This window comes from Maylandia zebra, linkage group LG7 (genome assembly GCF_041146795.1).
Source record: "Maylandia zebra isolate NMK-2024a linkage group LG7, Mzebra_GT3a, whole genome shotgun sequence".
Lineage (NCBI taxonomy): Eukaryota > Metazoa > Chordata > Actinopteri > Cichliformes > Cichlidae > Maylandia > Maylandia zebra.
Window position 1 is genome coordinate 51,778,521 of NC_135173.1, and position 27,232 is coordinate 51,805,752.

Here is a 27,232-nt window from a genome sequence, read left to right on the forward strand (position 1 = left end):
TTCCATCTCAATTCAACTTTATTTATATAGCTTCAGTTCACTATAACAGTTAGCTCAAGGTGGTATATTGCAAGATAAAGACCCCAGCAGTCAGAAAATCCCCTGTGAGGAAGCATTTGGTGGTGGTGGAAAGGAAGAACTCCCTTTTAACAGGAAAAGAGTTTTGATCTATGCTCAGAGAGGGACAGCCATCAGCCTTGAACTGTTAGGGGATGAGAGTGAGAGCAAAGAAAGATTGCATACAAGAACAAATGATGTATTATAATAGAAATGAAATGTTTTAATCATTAACAGGAAGTTTAAGAACAGCTTGTAAAAGTGTTCATAACTCACCAAAGATGTATAAAAATTTTTATATCCATCTGTGTTGTAAGCATGCTAAAGTGTTCATGTCCTTCTCATGAATGGTAAAAAAATTAAAGTAGGGGGTTTCCAGTTCTAAATGAAGTCTTTTCTTTTCTGCGTTGGTTAATGGTTGGGGTAGCAGTGTGGCATCGCTTTACCTGAAAGAAAAGAAAAGAAAAAATCCCAGGGCTGGACAGGAAAGGGTGAAAAAGCGATAGAGAGAGAGAGAGAGAACGAGAGCGTGTAAGTATTTTACAGGGTGGTTTGACTTGTAATAACAGTTATTATAAAATCTGGGTTTCCCAATAAAACCAACACATCTTATTACAGGTTCCTCCTCAGAAGCTCACAGGAACTGATGGGTTATCAGTGTCAAAATCTACGATGGGGTCAGGGATAGTTGTCTTTGAGCCCACGTGTAGAATCTCCATATCAAACCTAACACTTGTGGTGATGGTTGAGGTTTAACGCTCCAATACGCTGACCATAGATCTGTGCTTTTTTATGCTTGGAGCTACAAATCCCACAGCTTGATCCCGGGTCAGTTTTACTTCTCAATGCTACAAGTTGCAGATGAGCGTCAGTGTGGACACCACCTCGCTTTAATAGACGGGAAATGTGAAACCATGCCTGACATACAATTCACTGTTGCATCTCACTGTTGAGCTGTTGCTCTCAGCCCTCGTGGCAACAACATTTAATTGTATCTTCAAAAAAAGAGCAGGGAAAATGAAAGGAAATGAGACAGTAAAAGCAAAGGGCTGGCATATATTTGCTTGTTTGTGGAGAGTCATGGCATGCACACAAAGAAACATTTCAGCCAGGTTTTTAACCGCCCATCTCAGACACATCTGGATTGGATGTGAAAGAAACAGTCGGAAAATAGTAACAAACTTTAAAATGTTAGCTGCTGAGCTTTTCAGGTGCTTAGCAGGTGCTCTTACTCTTGAAAAACTTCCTAAGGGGTAGCAGAACTGTTGTATTAAATCAAACTCTTGCAATTATTTTCAAAAACTGATTCTTTTTAAAAGTTGGAAATTCAGCAGTGCAAATAGCTATGCTGTGATTAATTGTGCTGTATCTTCTTTTACATGTAGATCTATTGTGCCAGCACGGCAGATGATCAGACAAGGAATGACGAAAATACACAGACTAAATACACACAGGACGTGATCAGGGGAAGTGGAAACACTTGGGGAAACAGCTAATGAACATAATGACAAAGGGGAAGTGAAACTGGACACACTGAACATGTAAACAGACTCTCCACAATAAAACAGGAAACATAATGAGATGCAGACATGACAACATGAGCTTGAAAACATAAGACGTGCACACATGAAACGCGACAGATTTAAACAAGCAGACTTAACATGACGAACTGACAAAGGAGACTTAAACACAGGGGGTGATAACACGAAGGGGGTCTAAGAAACAATGAACTATAATGGCAAACTAGGCATAATAGAAATGGGCTTAGATAACGTAATGAACTTAAATATAAACCATAAACATCAAAAAATGTTAAAACTCAAAACGCTGGGTCAAATGACCCATGACAAAAACAAACAACACTTTGGTCAACTTTGTTATATTATTATGTGCTATAGAAATACATTTTGATTTGACTTGATTTGAAAAATGTTCAGATTTAGGACAGTCTGGGCAATTAGCTGTCAGAACTTCTCCATAATTTTACACATTCTTTGTTTATTGCATCAGCCTTTCTCTTTCATGTAAAAAAAAACCAACATTGTGTTTTTGTTTGTTTATTTGTTTTCTTGTTTTTGTTAGACTTTCATACAATAATATATTATATATATTTAGATGTCTCTGGGATTAAAAGTACAGTTAAACTTTATAGTGACAGAAAGTGACGTTTCACTGGTCTCACCTGCTGAAAGTAAGACTGGTCTGTATGTGGCCCATTGTGTAAAGTGAGTTTGTCGTCCCTGCTCTAAATGTTTGAAATGTGTCACAGTTTGCAGTTCAATCTTGAAAACGTTTAGATATGTCCTACTGGCTTTAGCTGCCCTCATCCCAAAGTCAATGCAATCCTCTCTATTCGGCCCTCAGAACTTGATCTTACCCTGACCTGAATGAGTTTTCGTTTCAGAGAGGTCTTTGAACCAGTCATATGTGAGGTAATCTGCACTAGGATGCTTTTCCACTGTGAGCGCTGCAGGCAGAGATTTCATAGCAGAAAGATTTGTAGCTTCAGCTAGTCAGCGGATTTTACTGGAGACTTTTATCTGCGCATAATATAGGCGCTCTTATAATACTTTTTTATTTGTCTCCCTGCTTGAAGCTTGAAGTTTACTTCGCATTTGTAATTTTCTTTTACGGAGTTTTTTTTTAAACCTCATTTTTATTCGAAGGATCTTCCAGTGGATGCTTATTGCTTAGGGATAAAAACATGCCTGTGCTAAAATGGACACAGCGTATTGTCTCTTTCTGAGGAAGAGAAACAACTATTCTGTAATGATAGCTCTGACTTGGTGCGGCTGTGAAGCACAAAATTATTCTGTCTGTTGGATCAGGTGCCAGTGAACTGGCTTTTGGATTCTTGTATGTCACTAACCCTCTTATTTCATCCTTTTTTTTTCCTCTTTCTTTTAAATTTTGAAAGACACTTCCTCACTTTCACTGCTCTCTCACAGCATTTTGCATGTCTGCATCCGCATACTCAGACATGCAATGACGCAAGTGAAACACAAACAGAGCAGATGAGTGACTGGACCAGTTAACAGTCACCAGTGTGATTCTAGCACCATGAACAGTGCCTGATTCCTATTGCCTCAGGACTGTCACAGAGTTAGCCTGCTCTGCTCTGTGTAAATCAGCCACAGTGTGAAGAATGCTAAAAGTGTTTCGCTGCTGTCTTGTCATTTCCTGAGGGTGTTCACTCTGTTCATCTGTCTCTCATCTCCCTGCGGGAAGAAGGGTTAAAGAGACACTCCACAGATAAGATTTAAGAAAGCACCGAAAACCTGAGCGCAAGCATTATGAAAAATGGGGCCAATCACCAATGAGTGTCTAGAAAGATTATAAGAAGTGTAGGATGCAATGTTTTTGGCCACACTGGGGACTAAAAGGCTAAATATATTAGGATATCCCAGGGTATGCCAATTTTAAAGACTTGTGATAAATAACAGGAGTATGTATTTAATTCTGTAAATTGCGTTCTCTATTTCAGAGTTGTTCTGTGTGTGTGTATTGAGGCACTGTCATCCCATTAGGTTAAAATGGTTCATTTCATTAACGATAATATTGTTCACTTAGTACTACTTTCTGCTAATTTTATGATTTTTTTTTTACTGAACTTTCTGTACATCTAATATACATATTACCAGAATGTTCCCATGTAAGAGCCTCCTGAACAATATCAGACGCTGCAGCTTCAGCAGGGTGTGTGTGTGTGTGTGTGTGTGTGTGTGTGTGTGTGTGTGTGTGTGTGTGTGTGTGTGTGTGTGTGTGTGTGTGTGTGTGTGTGTGTGTGTGCACACAAAAAGAGGCATACCCACATTCTCTTAAATGCATGAATAAATCCTACTAAATATACAGGGATCAGGCATAACATTGACATGATAACACTGATCATCTCTTCATCATGGCACCTGTTAGTGAGTGGGGGCAAGTGGACATTTTGTCCTCAAATCTGATGTTAGAAGCAGGAAAAATGGACAAGCTTAAGGATTTGAGTGAGTATGGCAAGGACCCAATTGTGAAGGACCGATGACTGGGTCAGAGCATGTTCAAAACTGCAGCTCTTGTTCCTGGTCTTGGGTGAGCAATGTCTGTCAAATGTGAAAGTCCAATTAAGGAACAGTGTTGAATCAGCGACAGGGTAATGGGCAACCAAGGCCCCTTCTAATGGATAATACTAATAATTAAATTAATTGTGGAGGGTGCATCACAGTTGGTTGTGCATGGGCCTACATGGTAGCAGACCAGTCAGGATGCCCATGCTGATCCCTCTCCATTGCTGGATGTGCCAACAATGTGCATCAAAACTGGACCACAGAGCAATGGAAGGCCTGCTCTGATAGATCACATGTTCTTTTATATCACATGGATGGCTGGTTGCAGCATTTAGCTGGGGAACACCTGGCAAAGTTTTGGCATTTTGGAAGAATAATCCAGGTTTATCTACTGTGATTCATAGATATAGACATAATATAGTGGTCCATGTGTGGCCCTTTGCTCACTGTATTAAGTCAGTATAGCCCTCTAGAGAAAAATGTTGCCTACCCTGCTCTTAAAGGACAAGAGAGAGCAAGAGTCAACAACGTACGCAAACTAACCCACACTTAAAGGTCAAGTCATCTTTTTTCCCTTTAATTTATCACCTGCCTTTTTCTTAGCTCCACCTCCTACCACCTGGGTTAAAGCTTAGTCAAGCTTAGTCAAGACTGTGTAAGGCACATGTTTTATGTTTCAATCATAGCCTAGTGTTGCCTATATATTATTCTAAAGATACTAAACAGAAACCTTTGCAGCTTCATAAATATTTAAATGTTAAAGCATAGTTATGCCATTTTGCTGGCTGCATATGGACACTGTTGTATCTTCTATGGCAGGGGTGCAATTTCCTTTGATGCTCTGTGTGGTTGCAGTTTATGTTCTACATACAGCGTGTATGCTTGAAATGCACCCACACACATTCCTTCTAACTCTGAGGCAGGCTGAATATAGTCTTTTAATGGCAGGAAGAACGCTGCCTCTTTATGTAAGTTAACGAGCTTTCATTTCATTTTTCATGTCTTCATTGTAAAATTTTCGACCATCTTAAGGTCTAAGTAAAACCCTTCTTTTGTAAAATGTTGCTTTCTGTAACATTTTGCATAAACCCCCAGTTTATGCCTTTATTTCTTAGCAACAGTGATGATACATACAGAAAACATTGGGAGAGAAAGGAGTATGTGGTTATGCGGTAATGGACCCTAACCATTAAAAGGGATGCCATCAGTTTCCTCATAATCTGGAAAATAGGGCGGTTATAACAAATGTTTCAAGTAATAGCTATTGAGAGGGCAAATGTACTCCTACTCCCAAGACCGCTGTGAGATTCTGGATTAACCTCATATATCTGATTGACACTTTGTGGACACTTAGTGCACCTAAATAGCAATGAACAACATTATGGTGAGCCACAAAATTACCAGACATGTAGACATAATAATAGTGGTTGCATGGTTTATCATCCCCTGTGCAGGTGCGTGAGACACATTATTACCAAGTAGAACTTGAACGCAGGCTGAGGCCTTTCTGTGAGGAGTCTGCTTGTATCTGCGAGAGTCCTCTCTCGATACTCCGGCTTCCTCCAGTCCAAAGACTTGCACGTTTTGGTGGCCTGTCCAGCATCTACCCTGCCTTTTGCCCATATGACTGTTCAGATAGCCTTCAACCTAACCATGACCCTGAATTAACTTGATGGATGAATAGATGGTTGGATGGTTGGATGGATGGAAGTACAAAGATATTCTTAGTTCATTTTCATTGTGTTGAAATAAAGCTATAAGTGCAGTTACACTGACCTGGTTTGAGTGGCAAACTATATAAGAACTCTTTGCAGTGCAAGCTGCTGGCCTGGCCACAGGGAGTCATTGGGACCCAGTGTTTTGCTTTGACAGGTGGAAAAGAGAAGCAAGCAACTTGGGAATTAATTTGTGCTTGAAATCAAATGTGCAATTTACAGCCAGAATTCAGAAAATCATAATAGGTTATCTGTATTGTTAGGTAATAGCTGGTGTTTATTTACCATGGGCACCAAAAGTATTTTTATATCTCACCATAACAGAAAGCCTAGTAGTGATTTAACCCCCACATAAACCTCCGCCTTCACTGACAAGCTGAAGAAAGTGGCTCAGAGCTATTTCTATAGCTAGTTCCTGGCAGTGGCCAGTTGAGGCTGGCTCCAAAAGCAAGTCAATTACCATAAATGCCATGTGAAAATCCCCAACTCTTTAACTCGTTTCAGGTTGAATTTTGCTTTGTTGTTATTTGTTCTACTAGACAATGTAACGGGAAGAGGACCCAAATTTGGGACATTCAGAGTGAAAAACGGAGGTCCAACTTAAAAAAGGAAAAAGTTCTTGCTCGTAGGGGGTCATCTGATTGTTGGGGTTTTCGCTCTACTACTGTAGGGTCTTTACCATACTGCTGTTGTGATTTGGCACTATATAAACACGATTTTATTGAATTGAATTGAAGACCCGATTTCAGTGACTGAAATGATAGTGTTTTATTAGTATGTTACTAAACACTTATAGGGGGCATTCAAATATGAAAACTGAGATGGTGGTAGCTATACCTAAACTTCAAAACAGCAGTCATAAACCAATAGGGGATCACTGTCCATCTTTTACATACAGTCTAGTTTACTTAGCGAGGACACAGATGCATAAGAAGAAGCTTATTATTTTTATTGTAATTTATTTTTCACCTAGAGGACTTTTTATGGTTGATGTAAAACTGTACAAGCTTACAAACATGCACGTTGTCACAGCTGGGAGTACCCATGCAGCACAGACCAAGTATTTGATTTGCTGAGGTGAACATAAACTTACTTTTCCATCACGTAGCAAGTATGAGGACTTCATGAGGACTAGCATTAAGCATGAGAAGCAAGGAGCCGTATGCAGGCATTGCTTTCGATGTTTATGCACTGAAACATAAACAGATGAGAGAGTCAACAGGCCAGGCTTAGGGCAGAGGAAGGAGTTAAAAAGCTCAGCTTTCATCTCTGGTTAAATGAAGCCTTTTGATGGATGCTTTCACTGAAACAAGTCACAGTGATGCCTAAGTGAGTCCCCTTCATAAAGCTCGGCTCTGGTTCTACACAGACCTGCTGTTCTAGCGGGAGGCAAACATGGGAAATTCTCAAAAGTCCATCTGTCTCTTCTGACCTGTTTGGTTTTCTGCAGGAAGTTCAGCCAGCGAATATAGGTGTGACTGTACTATGATATTAATGAGTTTTGTAGAAAGGCCCTATTCAAAAATAGCCCCAGAAAAAAGAAGAAAAAATACACTGCCCCACTGGAATTTCACTGGAGCTTGGGTCCTGCCTGCTTCAGAGAGATCCAAGAAGTGGAATCAATTATAAACTGCACACTTATATTCAGTTTGAGTTGCTGAAACCCGAAACATCAAATGACAAATATTTCAGTACCCCAACCCACCCCTCTTTTCTTTTCTTCATTTTATTCCACAGCTGAAATAACACTTTCTCCCATACCCGGAAGCAAAAAACCTGAACAACAAATGAAAGTCAGAACAGAAGATATAGAAAATAGACATAGACAAATAGAAGTGCCCAGAGGCACTTTTACAGACTCCAGCTTTAGACAAGCCTATCATTAAGGTTTGGTTTACTGGGACAAGTGTGGCTTTTTCAGCCAGGAGGCTTCATATGACACAGGACTGCAGAAGACTGAATCCTTGTTGGGAAATGACAGTGGCCTCAGCCTGATTGCTGCCACTAAAAATATACTGCTGGGGATGGTTAAGGACTGGCTTTGAGACATATATATATAAAGTTAATTATCGTATATGCTCAAAGAAAAATATAGTAGGCTATAGCTTGCTACTAATTTTCTCTGTGTCTTGACTATTAGACTTTCAGTAACAAGCCCTCTTCATGTAAAATGCTGATTATATGGTTGTATTTGTGTAGTTGTTCCATATTGAGGAAATATTACTATTTTCCTGTTTATTGTAAATGGACAGTTTAACCCAAAATGAAACACTCGTTTTTAACCTCTGCCCTGTAACCATCAGGATGTATACCTTCTCTCAAATAAAGACATGGAACTTGCCTTGCGGTGCTCAAATAAATTTTTAAACCCAACAAGAATGTATCTTTTCAGAAATGTTGTCCTGATTATACAGAAAAAAAATCCCCACAGTTGTGAACAGTTGGGACACCAAAAGTAAAGTGATGACTGGTTAAATTATTTTAGAGAGCAGACAAACATATTTGCAGTGAAGATCTTAACAATTGGGCAACACACACCAGAGTAATCCAGATGGACAAATAGCCCCACATGTAAAAGGAAAATGAACTAGTTTGCAGGGTTAGGCAAACAGTAATTTGCCTAACCCTTAAGAATTGGTTCTGCAGCATGCATTGTGCACATGCAACCACCAGAGGTAGCATTGTTCCTCCACAGGGGTCTGTTCCTCCGCAGACCCCTCGCTGCTCAGCTTTGCATGAACATTTGCAGTCTGGTGTGTGTGTTGAGGAATATCAAAGAAATACTCTGGAATACTCTGATACATCTTTGCTTCTCACTGATCCGAATTGTTGTAACTTTACTGAGTAGAGCATTCTGAAAACATTCAGGAATATTTCTAAATTTGAGAATGGTTTTGGTCATGCTGCTGGTTTAATGGTCAAGAAAAGACATGCTTCCACCTCTGCCTAAGACGTTGTGCCTTTTTTACATTGTGGTGTGCGCAGCCGGTGGCCACAGTCACCAAAGTGACTCTGAGAGCCTTCATTTACCTGGATCCAGGAAAAATGAAAGACAGCAAGGGGCAGTGGGAGGTTGTTTGTTGTACTAAAAATGAGAAGACGGGAAAGGAGGGTTGTAACAACACTGACAAGATTAGTATGCATGAAATAAGGGAGCAAAATGAAATGGAAGGAAATGTATTTAATTAGAACTGTAGGGATGGAGGGATTAAAAGGACAAGAAGGTAGCTAGATAAGAAGCACAAAAGTGATAAAGACCACACGACAAGCATGACTGTGGCCTTCTTCTTCTCCTCTACACCTTGAAGAAACTACCCATGAATCCGGGTTTTGTGATGTAACAGTGTATTGACCCTTGGAGGCGCCCCTACCAAAAGAGAGTGTTTTCTCGAACACGCAAGGACCTCTGAGCGCATCACAGCCTCCTGTGCTCTGAGAGGACCAGCATTTGTTGACGGCCACTGAAAATGGCACTGGAATGGCCCGTCTCCCTCCCTCCTGCAGAAATAACAGAGGCACATAGAGACTGCATTCAGCATAAGTATAAGTCAGTCCGGCTACAGTCGGTCACGTGTTGCCTGAGGTGCAGATTAACATGGCTCCTCATGCAGTGGGAGTCCAGTTAAGCACAGGCGAGCTACGGCCTCTGACAGACTGTTTGTTTGGAAGAGTATCACACCGTCTGTCATTAGCGTGGACACTGTTATCACATAAAGGCCAATTCACTCCTTAACTTAGATAGGGTATCATCACCACATGAAGGATCCCACTGAGAGCTGATGTCATGTCTTGAAATATCCCAGAGGTTAGACAGGCTTGCCTCATGAGATCAGGAGCTTTAACATCCCTACAAGAAAAGCTGTGAAAGTGTGTCAAAAAAAACAAAACTGCAGACTAAATGTCAAATGTTTTGCGTCTTATCACTTTTATTTCAGTGGTTTAACCTTGTATTGAACCAGAAGCATTTAGAGTGAGGCCAGCAAGGATGTTGCTTTGGCATGTAGCTTCAGTGCAGGGTGCAGCATTAAATTGTTGGCATTAAATATCCAGCTCAGTGGCAAACCACATTTTCATCCAAAGGCCAGAAGTGACAGTTTCAAGAATTGGACATAAAACTGGAGGAGCTGTACCAGAGATGATGAGGATATACACCAGTTAACCTTATCTGTTTGTTTGAAAATTAAGAGAATCTGGAAAAGGTGACTCACTTGAAGGATGTGCTTGGCCTTATCGTAATGTCTCAGTTTAGTGTGACATTAACCAAACTTTAAGTGCGTGAACGTTTTGAGTTTATGAGATTTCTGTTATCTAAAAATGGGGTCACATCCCATAAATGTTTGTGAGGCCCATCACTAGTATTAACCATTAAAAGACCAAGAGGAAATCAATAAAACAACAACAACAAAATAAAGTAATCAATGAGCAGGAAGATCAGAAATGTGCTGCATTACATCACAATGCACAAACTAAAAGACACATCATCACCGTGCATAAAAACGATCCTCGCCCATTTTCTTTTTGAGCAGAAATCTTCACACTTCTCTTATTCACTCGATGAGAGAGTGGAAACCAACAGAAACTGACAATAAAGACAATATGAGGCAAGATGGTGGGAATGTGCAATAAACGCGCTTACTGTTACAGTGATGCTATGGAACAAGCGCCTTCTTTGTGTGCAAGAAAGGCAGTTATTCATACGGTGTTGTAATTATTTCCGAAATTATTTGCCTTCAACCTTGGATCTGTTTTAATGCGACAATTTTGCAAATGTTCATTTTAACAGTTTAACGCTTGCAAAGTCATAAAACGATTCGACAAGGTACGGGAGGGTATAATCTCTGGAATATGTGGCTGCTGTATTGCTGCTTTATTATAAAGCTTCATTCCTTCTGTCCTTTTCCTGCTCTTATCATTGTCGCTTTGCTTTACCGGTGCCCTTTCAACCCACTCTCTGATGTCTGTCTTTAGTTTGTGTCACCCTTTGTTTGATCAATGTTACTTCTTCCTGTTCCTGAGTCTCTTCACTTGTCTGTCAGCCCATTTTCAGTTTGGGTTCCTTTGAAATCTGTTTGGACTTTTTGGTTTTGATGCTTTGGACTATAACCTTCCTGCATTATATCTGTAATGCCTTCTGTTCACTGCATAAGTATTTAAGTTTTGCATCTGCCATTCAGTTTGCAACTGCGTCCACACTTGGGCAAATCATGCTACTACGTTACGTCAAAACCTCAATGAGTTCCTTTAATCCTAAGGATTCTTCCATTCCTGCTCATGCTTTTACAACGCTGTTGCTCAAATAACAATAATCAAATAACTCTATTCAGTTAAGTTTTACTTATATAGTATCACATTACAACAACAGTTAATCATTGCGCTTTATATTGTAATGTAATGACCCTACAAGCATACAGAGTCAACACCAACAGTCTGATGATCCTCCCCATGAGCAAGCACTTGGTGAAAGTGGGAAGGAAAAATTTCCTTTTAACAGGAAAAAAAGACGTGTGTCAGAACCAGGCTCAGAAATTAGGTCAGACAGTAATTACAACCAAGAGCTACTGTGCTAATGTGTTTAGTTTGGTGTGTTGAAATTTAATGTTGAAGGACGCCAAAGTAAACTAGCGATGAATAAATGTGTTGTTCCTACTATCAGCTTGGAGGATACGTAAAAAGTTAAAGTGAATTCACCGAAATCTGAGGAGAATAATAAGGAGACTTGTTACAGATGACCCGAGTTTCGACCTGAGGTGTCGGACTGGTCGGTTGTTTACTAGTATGTCAGAGAAACACTGAGATTGCAGAGCACAAAGGGCCTTAAAAACAAGGATTACATTTTTAAAATAAACTAGTGGCACCTGGAAGCCAGAGTATTGACCTCAATATATTGTGTTTTCTTTTATAATAAAACTCTGGAGTAGCTGAGGTTGATTAAGGAACTTTTTTGAGATTCCTGTGAACAAGGCATTGATACAGTTCATAAAAAAAACACAGATATATTTTCCAGTATCCACTTGGGTTTAAAAAATCCTATGATTTACAGTATTCCCTAGGTTTGCATACATTTCTGGACTCTAGGAAAGTATGTGAAATTTCATGCCTGTCCATCTGGCAGATGTCAAGCTCTTTCTTCCCTTTACTCAAGTGAATATTTTGACCCACTGGATTCAGCACTGCTGTTCCAAATTTCAAAACAAGCTACAGTAAATCAATGCATCCTTTGCATCTTATTGCAAACCATTCAGTAGTTGTTCTGATATTCTGCATTGACCTGAACCAGGTCAACCTGATCAGCCATCAGTGTGGCTAAAATAACAAAATAAGCTAGGAACTACATTCAAAATCAGACCATGGGGAAATCACCAAGGCCAAAGTTTAACTCTCTACTTAGGAAAAATACATGAATTAAGGGAAGAGAGTCAGGGGCGCCTCCAGACATTTTATAGGTGTGGCCATATGGGGACCACTAAAAGTATTTGGGTGGCACACCAAAAAAGAAAGAAATCATGAAGGATATACAAAGTGACACAATATGATTGACAAAAATTGTATGTGCAGGAATAAATTACAAGTAAATTTTTTTTAACTCATTTTAAGGTGTCTTCTTCTCTTTTGTGCTCATGGTTATTAAAATTATTACTAATACAGAACAGTCTTGCCAGGGGTGCCCCCCCCAGCCCCCCTTTGCCAGGGGTGTCCCAATTTTGGGGGGATGGCCAGTGCCCACACTTGGTGATGCCCCTGACAAGAGCAACAATGTTGCTCATTTGTCCTGAAATAAATTAAGCATATAGACTGATGGGAACATTCTGTCTTGCAGCCTTCTCACAGCAGTATTTTTTTTATATTTAAATACAATACAGGTACACACACCATAGCTCAAGTATTATCATTACTAGTATTTATTTTGGCTTTGGAGGAAATGGTAATGTGTACTGGGTGTAACAGTCTGTTGGAATAATAGGCAGTTTGGCACTTTGGGCGTAAAGGGTCCCTGCGTTAGTCTGGCAAGATTGGAGGCAAAATATTCATAGATGATCGCTTACAAATATCTGCTTTATTAAAGCATTTCTAACTATTCACTTAATGACATTAACACAAGCAAGCACATGGTTCAAATGACGTCTGTGCAGTGTCAGGTTTCATGGTACCATGGACTATACAATTTACGTAGATTTCCCTTTTTGTTGTGTCACTTTGGGCACTACAGCCACTTTACAGGGAACAGAAAAAGCCAAATAAGCAGGCAAAGGCTGACAAATGACCATATAAAAGTCTAGAAAATTCCAGCTTGTTGTAAAACTGCAGGTGAGCAGAACCCACCAAGGCCAACAAGGATGCTTTCCTCTACGTTTTTTCAGTACTTTCCTGGCATTTGATCAAATCTCTGCCGTTCACATGGCTCTGATTTTGATGGGAAACATCCTTCTTTTTAGTTTTAAATATACAGTGCACAGTCACAATTAAAGGTCATTAAGTTCAAGCAGAGCCATGTTTATGGGCTGGGGAGGCTCCCTTAATATTTCCTACATGGAGGGTGGAACTTGTGTCAAGATGATGGAAAGCAAATTTGGGGGGGTTGAAAAGCAGAAGGCAAAGTTTCTCTTACCAAAATGCCCCCTCTAAAAGCATATTCTCAAAAATCTCTGTGGTCTTTATCCCACCATTATGGGATATGTGGCTTGGCTTTCTTCACTACAGATCCAAATGTAAAAACATACATACATCTAAAAAGTGCATCTATTGAATCAACCAAACTCTGTAATAATATTTAATAATAGCTGAAGAATATTTAAAAGCTTTTTGAAGTTGACTTTTAAGAACAACATTGCTTTACTGTCATCTCTTTGCTCAAACCCCCAAAACTCCTGCAGCAGATGGCCGGCACGCCTGGAGTCTGGAAGTCTCTTCCTGTTAAAAGGGAGCTTTTTCTCCCCACTGTCGCCAATAGAATACACACAGAGGGTTGTCACATCATTGGGGTTTACTTTCTAATATTGTGAGGTTATTGCAGGGATGTATAATATATATATAACTGAACTAAAAATATGTTAATACAGATAAAATGTTATTATCATTTAGCTAAGCTTTTTGATGTCTCCGGAAAAGTGACGAGAAAAACGGTGAAGGAATCTGATAAAACTGACACTGTAAAGTTATCAAGTATAATAGACTGCTAGCTTTTTCACACGAGCTGTGCAGCACCAAACATTGCAAAACATTCCCCAACAGAGGCAGATTTGAGAATGCAGATGACCAGGTCGCCTGTAACAGACATTAAACAGTCTTTGCCCTCCCAGCTCCCTAAGTGCAAACTCTGTGTAATGGGCTGATGTAAGAACAGAGGTAATAGGGTGAGCATCATGTGTGCTACCTCCTGCACACTCTATCCAGGCAGCAACTTCACTTAAACCAAACAAAATATTCCCAGTGATGACAGCTGACAGAATCAGGATCTTCTGCTGTGTGAGAAAAAGCAACAAAATCCTGTACATGTGTGAAAGTAGCTAAGAAGAAATTATCATGAACTGACATGCGCCTTGCTGAATAAAACATGTCTTCCTTTATATTCTTTGTTTAAAATAAAGCAGTTCAATCCTTCCCCAATAAGAACTACTCATACAAAGACCTTCAAATACCGGAATAAAATGAAGCCCAAGAAACACAGAATAACAAGCATTTTTTAGTGGCTATCTCTACTCTTTTACATCATATAAGCCTTCTCATTGCTCGCCAGAGGAAATGAAATGTTTATTGTATAACCCTTAGGGCTTTTCTGCAGAGAAAGTTTTGATGGACTTAAAGAGAGGATAAAGCTTTTCCCCTCTCCTCTCCAAACTTGGCTTTCTCCCGTGATATGTGAGAGGCACGAGGTAAAGGTGGGGTCACAGATATAGTAGAGTTAACACAATGAGGACTCTGCCAGTATCCCACACAGGTCTTGACCTGTACCCTCCACAGGACGTGACTAAGCAGAGTCCAGGTCCATTTGTCCAAATAAGACCTTTTCCACACCTGTGACACCTCTGAAGCATGTAAATCTTCTTGACCTCTGTATGCCATAGTGTTTTTGATGAATAAATCCTAAATTTGTTTGGTCTCTCACTTGCCCTGGGGATTTTTGATAAGTGAAGGTTTATCAAAACATGATGAAGCAGATAGATTTAGAAATAAATGCATTTAATTGGAGCCAATGAAGACCGCTTACCTAAGGGCTTGTTTTGCTACAGGAAACCTAATTCAAATGTCTGAATAGCAAATTTTGAAAGAAAAAAAAAACAATCTTCTTATCTGTAAGTCTTGAGTTATCGTAGAGATGTCATTAATGGAAAGCCCAGTGCTTCAGGCTAAGAGGGGTACAGTAAGCCCCATATTGCTGTGTAAGGACACTGCGCTCCAAGTTAGGGACTTTTTAATAAGAAGGAGTATTCGGTTTGGCCACGCTAATAGTAACGGCTTGTGTCACGGTCCGGAAGAGGAAGTCACCTCACTGGTGTGGAGAGGACACAGGGTCATATGGCTCCGTTACTCATGTCTATAGGAAAAATTCTCCAATTTCCTGAACCCATTGCAGCCACAGTGAGTCAGATAATATCCAGCAATCAGGACCATCTGAAAGAGATTCCCAGGCACAGTCACTGGCCTCTGAAAGTTTGGCTTAACAGAAGAGTTTGAAGGTTAACATACACATGCACAAAAACACACAAAGTTTTATGTACGATGCAGCTGAGCAGAAACGTGTACGCTGCTTATGTCACCCTGTACAGACTCACACACAGTCTTAAATCATTGTGCTTAGTCCTACTGAACTTTTATCAAATGCTCTAGTGGTCTCCATCTGTTAGTGCAACAGTTTAACATTTTGGGAAACACCAAATTGCTTCCCAGTAAAAATGTTGTCTATTAGAAAAGTGTGAGGGACTTTTACTGGACTCTGCTAGTTCTTTATTGCTCTAAGAATTTAATTAGCTAGCAAAAACTGGGAACAGTTATAAAATTACCACATCATCATGTCTTCATAGTTTATAGTTCATACTTCATAGTTATACTTGGCTTGTTAATCCACTCAAAACAGTATCAAATCAGTCTGCATGACAGCAACTCAAAGCAACAGCTCTCTCCACAATAGGATTGGGGTTGGACACTGGCTAGGCCACTCCATGAGCTTCTTCTTTAGCCACTCTTTTGTTGCCTTGGTGATTTGTTTTGGGTCCTTGTCATGCTGGGAGACCCATCAACTACCCATCTTCAGTCTTCTGCCTGAGGGAAGTAGGTTCTTGCCCAAGATTTTACGGTCCATTGGCCCCTCAACTGTGAGTCATCCTGTACCCTTAGCAGAAAAACAGCCCCAAGCATAATGTTTCCACCTCCATACTTGACTGTGGGGATTGTGTTGGGTCACATTCACCATTTCTCTTCCTCCAAACACGGCAAGGTGAGCTGATGTTAAAGACTGCGATTTTGGTTTCAGCTCACCACAACACCTTCTCCCAAACCTTCTCTGACTGATTTAGATCTTTACTGGTGAACTTAAGATGAGCCTGTGCCTTCTTGAGCAGGGGTACCTTGAGGGCGGTGCTAGATTTCAATCTATTGGTAGTGCATAACCAGTGGTGTCCTTTGTGACTCTGGTCCTAAGTGTCTTTAGATCAGCTCTTCCTGTTTTGCCTCATGGAGTGATCATCCTAAACTCATGTTGCCATTAAAATTAAATTACCATAAAAATTAGAAACTGTTCAGCTCTTTGTAACTGACCAAACTTGCAAGTTGATCAGAAGATCAAATAATTAATTAAGTTTGTCTCTGTGAGTCTCACAAAAAAAGTAAATATTAGCTTGTTCCTTAAAAACTACTATAATGACTGTGCCAGGCTACATTAGGAAAATGTATACACTCAGTCTCCTTCTCTTGAGGGAAACAGTTTGGGTAAAAAAACAAAACATGGAGGCTTGGCTCACCTGAATAATCTGAGATAGTAATATGTGCACACTTGCCATGCTTATGGTTTAGAGACATGAATCTGTTATGCAGCCACATTGTGGGGATTCGTTGTCCTCTTGACAGCAGTAAGCAACTCCTCATGATGAAAATTTGAAGGCAAAGACCTGGTTTAAGGTTTGGACATGTCAATATGAGGGGGTGTTTTTGAGTATAATGTCACCTGAAGTAATAAAAATATCACTCTGTGTGTGTGTGTGTGTGTGTGTGTGTGTGCGCGTGTGTGTGCGCGCGTGTGTGTGTGTGCGCGTGTGTGTTTGTATATGGAAAGGAAGGTGGGAGTGAGTGAGGAGGGTCGTGGAGCAGTAGCTGAAAAAGTGAAAGACCATCTGTTCAGAGGGATCTGGGGGTCTGAGGGAGCAACACTTCCTGCCCACTTTTGAAATATGTTAGATTGATGGCGACAGAAGAGTTACCCCCAAACCAAAATCTGAGCCCCCAGTGATTACTACTGGTCTACCTTGACTATCAAAAACATACTGTGTAGTATATTCATCTAAATTAAAAATTTACCACCTTGCTTTGCGTTAATATCCTTCTGTTCCTGTTACTTTGTTTTTAACTTTAATAGCTAACCTTTACACCTTTTTATTGGAAATGTTTCAGGAAGGAGACAGCAAGGATGATGGGGGGTGGGGGGGAGCCATCTCTGGGATGCAGAAACACTGAGCCTGGTGTAGGACACAAATCCATGGGGGGAGAGAAGTCCGCATCATAATGACCAAGCCAAATATTTGTCTAGTCCATATTCTGCGAGCATAATGAAGTCCTTTTACAGAAGGCATCACTGGAATCTGGACACTGATTTTATGCCAGGGAGAGCAGGTTTCACTAGGCCCTGCTGTTTCTACTTAGGCTACCCTGGTCTCTGGTGGCCCAATCCAAACTCAATACAGAGCCTTGTGTCCAGAATAAGAATGAATTATGGTCCTGTTTTACAGATGATAAGTACTGAATTGGAAATTGAAGCTGGATTTAATCAGGAGATGAACTGCACACTGAGGTGGGATTTCATTATAAAGAGAATTGAATAAGAACTTGCTTTGAATTTAAAATAAGAGCTTGTCCAACTCTACATGCTGTCAGGATCTGCTGTTTATGAAGGGAGGAGCTTGAAATGTGGAATTTCACAGTGCCCAATTGAGCCAAACACATATCTAAAACCCTGCATACCTGTGCGCATACTTACAGTGGGTACAGTATATTTTCTATGCTTATACCCAGGTGTGCACTAAGTTATTTGTACTTGCTCCAAAAACTGTGTTAAGAATGAAAACAGGAAAAGGCTTTGCTGCCAATCCTATTGCACCATTTCCAAATTACTTTTACAGGTTAGCAAGCATTTTCTGTTTTAGAGTTTTTCATAAAAGCATACACGGGGAATTGCTAGACATGAAGACGGGCCACTTTCTTTGACGTGTACAAAGTACATTTTTAAGGCAAAAATATAATAAAGACAATTCAAAAACTGAAAATGTTCACTTAGGCTACGTCCACACGTACCCGGGTATTTTTGAAAACGCAGATTTTCCTATGCGTTTGCACCTTTCGTCCACACGTAAACAGCGTTTTCGGTCACTGAAAACGGAGATTTTTAAAAACTCCTGTCAGGGTGGATATTTTCAAAAACTCTGGTTTTGCGTTTACGTGTGGACGAGGTAAACGGAGAAAACGCAGCGTCAAAGGTGTGCGCATTTTTTGACGTCACACTGTGCGCCACGTTATTGTTTCGGTGAAATTAATTTCTACAATGGCAGACGTAGACAAAATACTGTGACTGTTAATTTTATCTTCTGCAGTGTTTAAATGCTTACATATACACACAGTTACTGTCCCTCCACACATATGACTCAGTTCTGCTTCTATGCACCATCTTTGTTTACTCTTTTCCACCCAGGCTTATTGACTTCTGATTGGCCAACATTTCTACACGGATAGGAATATAGCGCCACCTGCTGCTTTGGCATGTTCCTAGCAGCGTTTTCCTTCGTTTTTGGCTTTTATGTGTGGACGGGATTTTTTTTATAAACGAAAACGGAAAATCTTCGTTTTCAAAAATACCCATGTACGTGTGGACGTAGCCTTAAAGTGTTATGTTTTCAGCATGTTGTTTACCTGTCTGTCCCACAACTGGACTGTTTTGTACTATCACAACAGTTGAACATTCACTGTGCCCTACCTGCATAAAGTAAACGTGAACACAGACAGGTGGGCTTGCTGGTGATCATAGTGGCGCCATAGATTGCATATAGAGGTCTTTTTTGGAGCCAAGGTTGACCATATTCGAATTAGAGGGTGGGGTGTGCTAATTCATTACTAATAGCTATTAGCTAGGGAGATCTGAAATGTTTTTGTACCAGGCTGAAAACATGTTTATTTCTGTTGAGAAAACTTTTTTGCTATGGGAATGGGCTTGCTTTTGGAGACAGCCTCAAGTGGCACTTTGAGGAGCTTTGGGATTTGCACTTTGTCTTCATTTTTTAGTAACACCGGCTGTCACTTGAGTGGAGAATTTGACAATTAAAAAGCTTCACATCTTTCAAAGGAACAGGTAGTTTAAAGAGAAACAAGTGTAGTAGACTTTGTTGCCACAAGTAAGTACATATCATAAAACAAGCACTTGATTTTAAAGGAGAAGGTCTTCTTCCACACAACTGTTCATCATTCCAGCCATCCATCTATTTTCTGCCAGTTATCCATGTCCATATTCTAGGGGCAGCAGTCCAAGTAGAGATGCCCACACCTCCTTCTCCACAGTAACTCTCTCCAAGTTTTTCAGGAGGGACCCCGAGCTGTTCCCATGACAGCTGTGAGATGTAATCTCTCCAGTGTGTCCTGCGTCTACCTCGGGGTCTCCTTTTGATAAAACATGCCTGAATCCTTTATCTAGGAAGCACACAGGAGCAATCTTAATTAGATGTTCAGACCACCTCAACTGCGTCTTTCAGTGTGGGAGCGTAGCAGATCTATTCAAAGTTCTTCGCCAATCACCAAACTCCTGTCCCTATCTCTCAGGACCTGATACCACATCACTTATACCTGCAATTTTGTTCTTTTGGTCACTTATCCAGAGCCACAAGACCATAATGGACAAAGTAAGCTCTAGAGAGGGCCTTTCTAGAAAGAAATATTAAGATCCTTTCAATCTCAACCACCACAGTGTAAAACCTACACTGTGGTACTTTAAAAGATCATTATAGGTTGTTTCTCCTGCCCCAAAGTTATCAGTTATTAAAGATTAAAGATTTCTAGTTATAATGTGAAATTGGCATTTCACATATGAAACCACAACATGACATAAAGACGGCCTTTACCTTTTGATGAAACTTTTTACAAAATGTTTAAGTTTTTGGGAGTCATATTTGACTTTACAGTTGTCCTGCTTTCTGTTCAGATGTTGCGTGATTGTGAACCTTAGGTCTGGAGTGATAAAGTTGCAAATATTCCCCCACCCCCAAACAGGGAGGGCAGTGTCAAAGGCATTGTGTAAGATTAAACGTGCATCAGCTTAAGAGAGGTCTAAACCTAAACATAAAATACAGTAAGAAAATTGCAAACACTGCAGAAATCGGTCTGAAAACAGCACATAGTGTGGAAACTTCCTTCATCTTTCACACTTCAACAAGTGCAGATCTATGTGGTGTTGACACTCCAGCCTAGCCAAGCCTGAGAGCCTGCCCCCTAAAGAGCTTGTCTCCCCCAGCAGGTTATTCTGGTGTTATTATGAGAACTCAACATGCTCATTATGGTTGTGGCACTGTTTTCAGGGTGGCTGTCAACACTGGTGTGCCAACACTGGAAATGCTTGTGGTGAAGGACTGACAGGGACAGAGAGAGAGAAAGAGAACAGAGACACGGATGGAGGAGAGCGAAGGAGGCAGGGAGAGGATTCAGGAGACAAAAGAGAAGAAGATAGATGTGTTAGCGTGGGTCGACTGTAACAAAGACAAAGAGAAATGTGACGAGAAATATAAAGGAGCCAAAATGGGACTGAGAGGGGGGCAGAAAATCATTGCAGAGAGGAGCTTGTTTGACTGCTTGTCACCTCCCAGTACATCACCAAACCATCCCTACACAGGAAGGAGACAGGACCAGGAACACAAACAAGTGGATAGAACCACCTGTAAAGGAAAAACACAAACCACAGAGACACTCCACACACACAAGCATTCGCATACTCATACATACACTCACACATTCCTTTTATGAACAGTCTTCTTGTGTGCAGGGGAACTGAGCGAGACAGCACTGTCTGGTAAACGCCACCAACTCCATAACCTCTGCCACTGCCCGCCATGAAAACACACCTACACTGAGGTTGCTGTCTTTGCAGTTTAATTATTCGTTTGGTGACAACAGGTTATTTTAATGCTCCAAAAACATTAGCGTTGGGCTATTTAGCTAGCATCTTACCCATATCCTTTTATATCCTTGAATTTGCTAATACATTGTGACAAATGAAATTAAAGTTCAAGAGCTTTTCATGTGTCATCTGACATATTTTCATTACATAAGTGTTCGGTCACCTGGAAGCCATTCTACACATGCTGCTTATGTAAAACAGCAAGAGCTCTCGGATAAATATAAATCACGAAAAACATGTGGACACCCAACTAAACCTAGCGCCTAATTTTCTTAGCTTTTAGCCTGCTGTATTGGCTTTTTGTGTGTATTTACAGTATAGCTCACTGTAAACACTGATATCCAAATAGGCTATGCTGCTGTTTCCCTTGCCGTGCATCAAAGAGCAGTCTTGTGTCCTCACTAGGCCCAGGCTGCAATTTGGGCTCAAGGCGTGGCCCGGCACCCATTGGGCTGTGTCCGCCCTGCGTACCAGTAATGACCCCTTCCCTATGGGGAGTGTTTGATCTGGGCTGCTTGTGTGCTTCAGCAAGACCTATTTCTGGAGCGTGGGGGGGGATAAAGGGAGCTTTCAGACGTGGTGCCAATGACCATAATTAAGCAGCTTTAAGGGGTGGCAGCGAGCGCGCTAGCAAGTACAGAGTTTGTAATTTGGATGAAGGGGGCAGCGTCGCTGTGGCTCATTGGAAGTACATGGGAGGGTCGGGTGGCACCCAGTTCTGAAACACAAGGCATGGTGTGTGTAAAAGGGACTGCAAAGAGGATTTTAATGACTTGCATCCATTAGCACCCACCCCTGAGGCTAGCTGACCAACAGCTTATGGCTAAAATGAGGGGAGATCACCATGTGCTTTACACACAAGCAGTCAGCTTCAGCCTTACAGAGTGTCATTTAAGGTGACCTTTTTAACTGGTCAGTCAGCCACTAATGGTTCAAAGTCACTGACATCTTTAGCCTCATCAGCTAATTGTTTATCCTCCAACTTGGCTCTGTGGAGCATTCATCTGAGTAAGTGTTTGGATTCATTCATTCTGATTTTAGAAATTAAAGTTGGTATTTTAGTGATAAGATCAGAAATTATCCAAATATTCCCTTTAAATTGATTTAATTACAAGCAAAACACGACTGCTAAAAAAATATTATTTGGAGAATGAATTTATATGATGGGATGAGGTCCAAGTACTGTAGTGTTTCTCAGAAATGAACAAATGCACCCAAATAGCAAAACAATAGAACAAAAACATTTTTGTTGCTCAGCAGAGTTATGGTATCCATGCAGATATCTTTGGACGTATTTGTGAGAATTCCTTTGTATTTTTGCCTCAGCGCCTATAAATTGGACATGGATTATCTCTAAGGATAATCCACAGACTTTGCAGGGAACTGTTTTCAATGGCAGCACCTTCTGCTGAAGGCAGTGTGTTTCTTGGACTCATTTGCTTTTGAACAGTTTTGAAAGGAACTTAAAATATCATGTCAAATGTACATGTACGTGTTAATGAAACACCTCAAACAGGTGGTGGGTGGTAATTACTGGCTCACGGTCCCTGTGGGGTGGTCTTGGCCTTACCCCGATCAGGCCGTGACCCCTGTTAAGGTAATGGGTGTTCATCCAGGTGCTTCTCCATTAACATGTCTCTAACATCATGGGCAAAACCAGTGTAAAAACAGTTGTCTTATTTATAAATTTAAAAGAAAAATCTCTGCAAACTGGCCCAATTTTACTGAATAAGTGAACTGAATGAAGACAAAGACATCTTTCCAGCCCGTGACTATTATCTACATTTTAAATATTATCTTCTGGTTATTGCTCAGTTGTTAATCATAGCTCTTTCCAAACCTCCCCTTACATTTTCCCAGTTTTTACTCCTTGGGGAGTTATGACACACTCGCCAAGTTTACAGTCATAGAGCTGGTATCTATCGTTACCACCTTTATTGGGAAAATCCAAAGCTTGGCCATATCAATTTTTCCATACATTGCAGGCATACTTGCCAACCTTGAGACCTCAGAATTAGGGAGACATTCAGGGTATACATATAGGCCTACATATATATACAAAAACCTTGAATTTTACAATGTTTATTTATCGGATAAAATAAGCTTAAATGTCGGAAACAGGCCGGGGGTGTCCAAATTCAGAGGCTGCGTCCACCTGGGGACCCGGCCTTCGCGGTGTAAGTGGGCCCGAAACCGGGTAGACCGGAAATGAGCGACTGTGAAATTGAACGGTCAGGATTACGTCATGAGCTCTCTCGGTGGAAGGAGTGAAGCTCTGCCGTCTGCTCCTTTCTATCTAAAATATGGCGTAAATTTTTCGACCATCTCACACTTCTGTTTAATCAGTTTTATTCAGCTGTGTGAAAACCCCAGAGGAACCCTCCCGAGGGATTAATAAAGTTTTATTTAATCTAGTCTAATCTAATAACTTTAACTATTTACTCAGGAACAAATAAAACACCGAAAAAGGCCAAACAATAACATGTTTAAGTTATTTAAATGACGTTTATATCATGTTTAACCTGAATAGCAAAAGACCGCGGGGGTTTGAAAACGATGTGCCGGGAGTTTGCTGCAGATATTTGAAGTTTACACAGCTACATTCTCGCCTGAAAATATGTTAAAAGTTTATTTTGCGACCCAGAAAGAGTAATAAGAGTGATATTAAAACTAAGTAGCTTCAGTAGCCATTGTTGGAAACTGGAATTGGCTGGGCCAATCTGGGATATGGTTTTCCAATTTTGATGTCGGGAGAATGGTGGCTCCGGGAGATTTTCGGGAGGGGCACTGAAATTCGGGATTCTCCCGGAAAAATCGGGAGGGTTAGCATGTACGTGTGATAGATAAATTAATAAAATAATAATAATAATAATAATAATTATTATTATTATTATTATTATTATTATTATTATTATTATATTTAAGCTGTAGGCGCTCGTTTCTGGCACTTTCTAGTGAAGTCCTTCCCATCGTGTCACCGTGCTTCATTCATATGGTTAGCCGGTGCTTTGGATTTGGGGTAAGATCCTTGTGGCCACCCCCTGAGAAGGCGTGTAGTTGCTCGATGCAACCGCTGGGCTTGTAACTTGACACCTGGCCGTGCGGTGCATTTGCCATCGCTTTACCCACAGAAAGCCTATTTAAAAAGGAAAGGGATGAGTCCAACGCTCCTGACTCCGTAACCCCCTTTCAAAAGAACCCAGCTTTCGCTCTCCCTCTCTCTCTCTGGCCGCGCGTCCCTCCAAACTGGATCGGCATAAATGAATGAAACACAAGGGAATATCGACAGACAACCGCACAGGAAAACTCTCTGTCAAAGCAGCCTGTCAGGAGGAATTTATACTGGACTTGACAGGCAATTCAACATGAGTTTTTTCCTCTGGAACTTCACCTCAAGCTTGTCAAATGCGTAAAGCGGCGACCGGTGTCTTTTTTTGCCCCCCTTGCAAAGGAGTCACACTGTGATTAAAGGATCAGGTTTTTGACTGCCAGGACAAATGAATACAAATGAATTTAGGCACCCGAAGGAGAGATTGCAGAACCTCTCATCTAGACACAAAGTAAGTGACATTTGTTATCACTGTTTTATTTTATTTTAACGACTTTTTTATGTTATGTGAACGGGAATATTCAAAACATGTGTACCGAAAAACAGTTTAAAGACCTGGATGCCTCCATGTGCGTATCTGATGATGTGCCGGCTGGCTGTTATCCAGCTCACAGTGAAGAAATTATGTCCACATGGGGAATGCTGAGTCTCTGAATGGGGTCTGTTTGGACCATGGGTGTAATTTGTTATTTGCATGGAATACCAAACAACTCCATTCGTGCAGATATTTTTTACCTCCCCTTTATCGGTTCTTACGTGAAAAAGCCGGTTCATTCGGACGCAGTTTGCGTAGGTCGTGTTTAATATCCGCACGCAGTTCGCTGACATTACTGGAAGTGTTCATTAAAGTGACTCATCTGACAAAGCAAGCAAATTAGGGAATCATTCTTACCCATAAAGTTTCATGAGAGGTCCATTAGCATCCACTAAGCCGTTTGGTAGATTATTACGCATGCTTTTCATGTTTTTCCGTTTACGCGTTCCCCACATGGCACTTTTACGAAGGCTAAATAAAGGGATACTTTTTTGATGGTTAAAAACGTTTTCCCCAAACAAACAAGCCTAAACGAACGCATACGTTTCTGCGACAGCCTTAAAGTATTTAATCAAACATCTGCAACCGATATGAGCTTTACTAGAATGTGATATAAATTGCAGATGTTTTATGGACGTGTTTACAGCATAGGTCTCCACAGACAGTAAGTACACATGGGAGCAGCGCAAAGCCGTCTGTACTACACTGTTGACTTTTTGGTGAAGTTCATGCTGCAGCCTAATGTTGCTGAGCTTAGATGTCATCCATTGATCCATTTCTTTTTTGCATTCAGTTGTGCACGCAGGCGCGATTCTAACCTCATTGAGTACTGAACAGCTGGTTTATTTGACAGATTGCTGGCGAGATAGCAGCTGTACAGTCATTTAGGGAGTAGGAAAGTCCGGACAGTTGACCCATCGTCTGCTCGTTTTTCATTAAAACAAATTGGTGCAGGTTGTGTCGGTTTATCACACCTACCTGTCGCGCGTAAAGAAACACGGCTTTCAAAAGCTTTGCCTCCTCACTGTGTTAGTCACGACTCCACGGCGCTACGACTGCATTATTATGGACTGTGATGAAGTCGAGTCTGTCTGTCTGCGATGTGTGCAGAGAGTTTCATTCTCTGTGTGTCCACTTGGTGTCTCCCTTCGTGTCCCGCTCTTTACTTTTCACACGCAATCAATCCTCAGCAATGCATGATTTTTTATCCTTGAAATCAAACTGAAAAGATGAAGTTTTAAATTGATTAATTGATGACTCATTGACCAAAGGATTGATTAACTGCAGTCCCTTCCAAAATCCAGCTCAGAGCCTGAGTACTCTGTAGAACAAGGTGTGGATTATTTGAAAAACTGTCTGAAGTGAGCCATTAGCTGACTGCAGGGAGAAAAGTGGATTGACACTCTTAAACCCTCCTCCTCCTCATCAGCCCTTGTTAGTGTCAGCTCATCCACAGGAATTTTCCACTGTGTGTGAATGTGAGTTTGTGGTCAGGGGGAAGGATCACCTTTGGGAAATCCTTCAAGAGAATCAATAAGAAGGCCAAAATTGTAAATAGAAATGGAAACTACACTGGCCTTTCTGTGTTTTTCTTTTTCTTTTTTCCCTCTATAACTGCAGAGAGGTTGGTGCTTCTGCGTATATGTTTCTGGGGGAATGGTTTGTCATGGTTGTTGGGAGTGGGGGGGGGGGGGGGGGGGGTGTCTAAGAACACAGTGGAAATATTAGCAGAACATATCGTAGAAGAGAGGATATTTACTATTAAGTTTGCAGATTACTGATGCTGATTTTATAATGAGCAATACCTTTTTGCCACTTAGGGAATTGTACAAAGATTGCAACAGTTTCTATTCACTCACTGTCTCACTCCTTCCAACAGTTTATCACTCTGTTAAATTGGTTGTTGATCTCTTACCATTATTTTTCTTAAAATGGCAGATTTGTGGGCTAATCACTTCTTAATCTGGAGATAAATATGTTATCAGCAGTGCATGGCAGTTTTTCCCCCATTCTGTGCTGGGACTTCAGTGTATCATTAGGCAGCCTAACGCACAGTATGTGTGTTAAGCTGCCTAATGCAGTGGATGACTTAGGAGGAGGGATTGCTCATCCAGTCTGTATTTTGTCCACTCAGCTTAGGGAAGAATCCCCTCAGGGAGTCATGTCATAGCTCGCTGTTGCAGTATGAAAACCACACCACACAGGGTCAGCGTACAGATGTCAGTTTATTTGATTTAAATATCCACTGCATACAAATCCCCCTTCAGCACAGCCACCTTCAAATGCTCCACACAGGAGAAAATCCTGACCTGTCAGATGCCTTTCAAAAGCCCCCTCTCCTAATGAAAATCTAAACAAGCTACTGAGAACTTTTAATGTGAAAAGCCAAAGAAAATGGTGCTGTTTCCT

General features: G+C 40.8%; 1 protein-coding gene and 1 long non-coding RNA gene across 2 annotated transcripts in view; one reads left to right on the forward strand and one right to left on the reverse strand.

Moving 5' to 3' along the window:
- Positions 1–289: 289 nt before the first annotated feature.
- On the reverse strand, positions 290–25,937 carry LOC143419534 (uncharacterized). Its single transcript, XR_013099530.1, has 3 exons — positions 25,802–25,937; positions 9,193–9,319; positions 290–534 (listed from the first exon to the last, which is right to left on the reverse strand). It is a non-coding gene; the product is annotated as an uncharacterized LOC143419534 (long non-coding RNA).
- The window catches only part of col27a1a (collagen, type XXVII, alpha 1a), a 65,808-nt gene continuing 62,896 nt past the window's right edge, over positions 24,321–27,232 (forward strand). Inside the window, exon 1 of the mRNA XM_004549767.3 lies at positions 24,321–24,739. Within this exon, the coding sequence (XP_004549824.3) occupies positions 24,687–24,739 (53 nt within the window). The 5' untranslated portion in view covers positions 24,321–24,686. The remainder of the gene's footprint in view (positions 24,740–27,232) is intronic.